Source organism: Rana temporaria, chromosome 1 (assembly GCF_905171775.1).
Source record: "Rana temporaria chromosome 1, aRanTem1.1, whole genome shotgun sequence".
In the NCBI taxonomy this organism is placed as follows: Eukaryota; Metazoa; Chordata; class Amphibia; order Anura; family Ranidae; genus Rana; species Rana temporaria.
The window spans coordinates 105,921,376-105,924,665 of record NC_053489.1 but is presented as its reverse complement, the minus strand read 5'-3'; the positions used below and the strand labels follow the sequence as shown (position 1 = coordinate 105,924,665).

Genomic DNA, 3,290 nt, shown 5'->3' with positions numbered 1-3,290 from the left:
TTTCAATTAATAGGACGCGGCACTTATCATTTTAGAGGTATCCACAGGACCACTTTGCGTTGATACAACCAATATTGTTCAAACTATGTCCTCTAACAAGAAGTCTGATCACAGCAGCAGATAAAAAACAGCAATTTGAAGATTAGCAGAGGGCAAAAGGAGGTACTTTTGTGATTGGACACAGCTGATCAGATGGTAAAGGGCCACTGTGACTGACCCTTTACCGTGATCTGTGACCAGCTGTGTCCAAAGGACACAGCGGTCACAGAGCACACCCCATGCACGCTCCAGGGGGCGCAGGGGAGGCACGTACATAGGAGGACATCCATTGCCATCCTCTCAGAACTGGAAAGCCACTCTGTAGCCATCTTTTGGCTTTAGTGTGGGCAAAAACTGGTTAATATAGCCAAAGGACAGCCATCCATTCCACTTTTTTAAATTTTGGATAGAGTGAGGGAATATTATAACCTCTGCCAATTTTTTTTTTTTTTGTCATCATAGGGGAAATTCCCCTTCACTTCTTGTCCCATAGCCCCTGTTCCCTTCCCTTCACTTCCTGTCCCATAGCCCCTGTTCTCTTCCCTTCACTTCCTGTCTCATAGAGTTTCCCTCTACTACTGTCTGGTAACAACCCACAATATGGGATTTTCTTTCTTGGTTATAATGGTTATATATACAGTGATACCTCGGTTCACGAACTTAATTCGTGAACTGACTCTGGTCGCGAACCGAATTGGTCGCGAACCGAGGCACATTTTCCCATAGGGTTCAATGTAAATCCGGTTAATCCGTGCTGACCTTTTTTTGGGGGTTTTTGAAGCACAAAAATTACAATACACATTAGTACAGTATAGTAATGTATAAAGAGAGGACACTAACCTTGCTTGTGATGACTTCTGGCATGGAGGAAGGCAGGTGGGAGGCAGTTATTGTTTGGAGGGAGAGTCCCCCTCCATAAGGACATCAGGGGGATCTCCTTCAGGGGTTTCCTCTCTCCTTTGTCTCCTAGCTGCAGGCTCAGTTTTGCTGAAAAATCTGTCCAATGTCACTTGTCTCTTCCTGCGCTGCATAACCCTCCGGAAATGAGAGACCACATTATCATTCATGAGATTTAACACTCTGTTCACGACAGTTATGTTGGGGTGGTGCTTTTCAAAAAAATCATGGCACTCATTCCATTTTTGCATAATGGATTTTATGGCATCACTGCTAACCTCCTCCCTTTCTTCCTCTTCCTCAGTGGAATGCTCCTCAAGAAGTGCCTTCTGCTGCTCACTGTGGAGTTCAGAAAGTTCTTCCGTGGTCAGCTCCTCCCTATGTTCCTCAACAAGCTCTTCCACATCAGCACCATCAACGTCCAGACCCATACTCTTGCCCATGGACACAATTTCCTCCACTACCTCAGCATCAGGCACTTCAATGTCATGTTCACGTTCAGCGACACATTCTGGCCACAGTTTCCTCCAGGCTGAATTTAGGGTTCGGGGAGTGACCTCTTCCCAGGCTTTGTCAATGAGGTTAATGCAGTGGGCAACATTGAAATGTTTCTTCCAGAAGTCTTTCAAAGTCAAGGACGTCTCCTTAGTGACATTAAAACACCTAGTGAAGAGCGCCTTTGTGTACAGCTTCTTGAAGTTGCAGATGACTTGCTGGTCCATAGGCTGCAGAAGTGGTGTTGTGTTGGGGGGGAGGAACTTTACCTTGATGAAGTCATACTCAGCATCCATATCATCCACCAAGGCTGGAGGGTGTGCCGGGGCATTGTCCATCAGAAGAAGGCACCTTTCAGGCAGCTGGTTATCAGAAAGATATTTTCTGACGGTGGGTGCAAACACCTCGTGCAGCCATTCCATAAACAATTGCCTTGTGACCCAAGCTTTGGCATTGGCTCTCCACATGACGGGCAGTCTGGCCTTGTTCACATTTTGTTCCCTAAATGCACGAGGGGTCTGAGAATGGTACACCAGTAGTGGTTTAATTTTCAGATCGGCGCTTGCGTTGGCACACAGCAAAAGGGTCAATCTGTCCTTCATGGGCTTGTGCCCTGGTAGTGCCTTTTCCTCCTGCGTGATATAGGTTCTGTTCGGCATTTTTTTCCAGAAGAGCCCTGTTTCATCACAGTTGAACACTTGTTGAGGGACGTATCCTTCTGTCTTCATGAATTCCGCAAAGTCTAACTTGTAGACTTCTGCTGCGGCCTTGTCAGAACTGGAAGCCTCACCATGTCTAATCACACTGTGGATGCCACTTCTCCTGCGGAATTTTTCAAACCACCCCCTACTGGCTTTAAATTCGTCACTTGCTGCAGTTGTAGAGGGGCTTCTTTGCAGTAAATCACTGTGCAATTTCCTGGCTTTCTCACAGATCATAGCTTCACTAACGCTATCACCTGCCAGCTGTTTCTCATTCAACCACACAAGCAAAAGTTTTTCCACCTCTTCCAGCACTTGCGTCCTCTGCTTGGTTAACATTGTTACTCCTTTTGCAACATCAGCTCATTTGATGGCGGCTTTGTTTTTCAGAATAGTCGAGATTGTTGACTTTGCCATCTTGTACTCCGAGGCCAGATCAGTCACACGAATACCACGGTCATGCTTTTCTATAATTTCCTTCTTCAGCTCAATGGTTATTTTCTTCACAACCTTGCTGTCACCTTTACTACTGCTCTGCACTTTCTTTTTGCCCCCATGCTTGCGCTGCACATTCTTGTCACCTGCATTTCCCCTTTGCACATTGTCACTTGCATTTCCACTTTGCACATTGTCACTTGCATTTCCACTTTGCACATTGTCACTTGCATTTCCACTTTGCACATTGTCACCTGCATTGCTGTTCTTGTCACCTTCATTGCTGCTCTGCACTTTCGTCTTTCCACTATGCTTCTTGGGAGCCATATTGCGCTGCACATTCTTGTCACCTGCATTTCCCCTTTGCACATTGTCACTTGCATTTCCCCTTTGCACATTGTCACTTGCATTTCCCCTTTGCACATTGTCACTTGCATTTCCCCTTTGCACATTGTCACTTGCATTTCCACTTTGCACATTGTCACCTGCATTGCTGTTCTTGTGACCTTCATTGCTGCTCTGCACTTTATTCTTTCCACTATGCTTCTTGGGAGCCATATTGGGTGTCCAGTGAACTGTACAATACAGCAAGAACAGCAAGAACAGTACTGTAGTACAGTACAGTACTGTATGTGCTAAAAAGCACACCAAAAATCAAAAAATACCTTGAAATGTATGCACAGTACTCGCAGTACACTTCTTTCTGTGTGTCTTCTTCTCTCC

The 3,290-nt window shown here is 45.6% G+C and overlaps 1 protein-coding gene across 1 annotated transcript; it reads right to left on the bottom strand.

Moving 5' to 3' along the window:
- Positions 1 to 926: 926 nt before the first annotated feature.
- LOC120935342 (tigger transposable element-derived protein 1-like) lies at positions 927 to 2,471 on the bottom strand. The gene has a single exon (XM_040347491.1). It carries the CDS (start codon positions 2,469 to 2,471, stop codon positions 927 to 929), a length of 1,545 nt encoding a protein of 514 aa, XP_040203425.1.
- Positions 2,472 to 3,290: the final 819 nt, after the last annotated feature.

What these genes read in the sequence shown, in the direction of transcription:
- LOC120935342 (XM_040347491.1), bottom strand. Translation starts at nt 2,471, where the DNA reads ATGTTAACCAAGCAGAGGACGCAAGTGCTGGAAGAGGTGGAAAAACTT.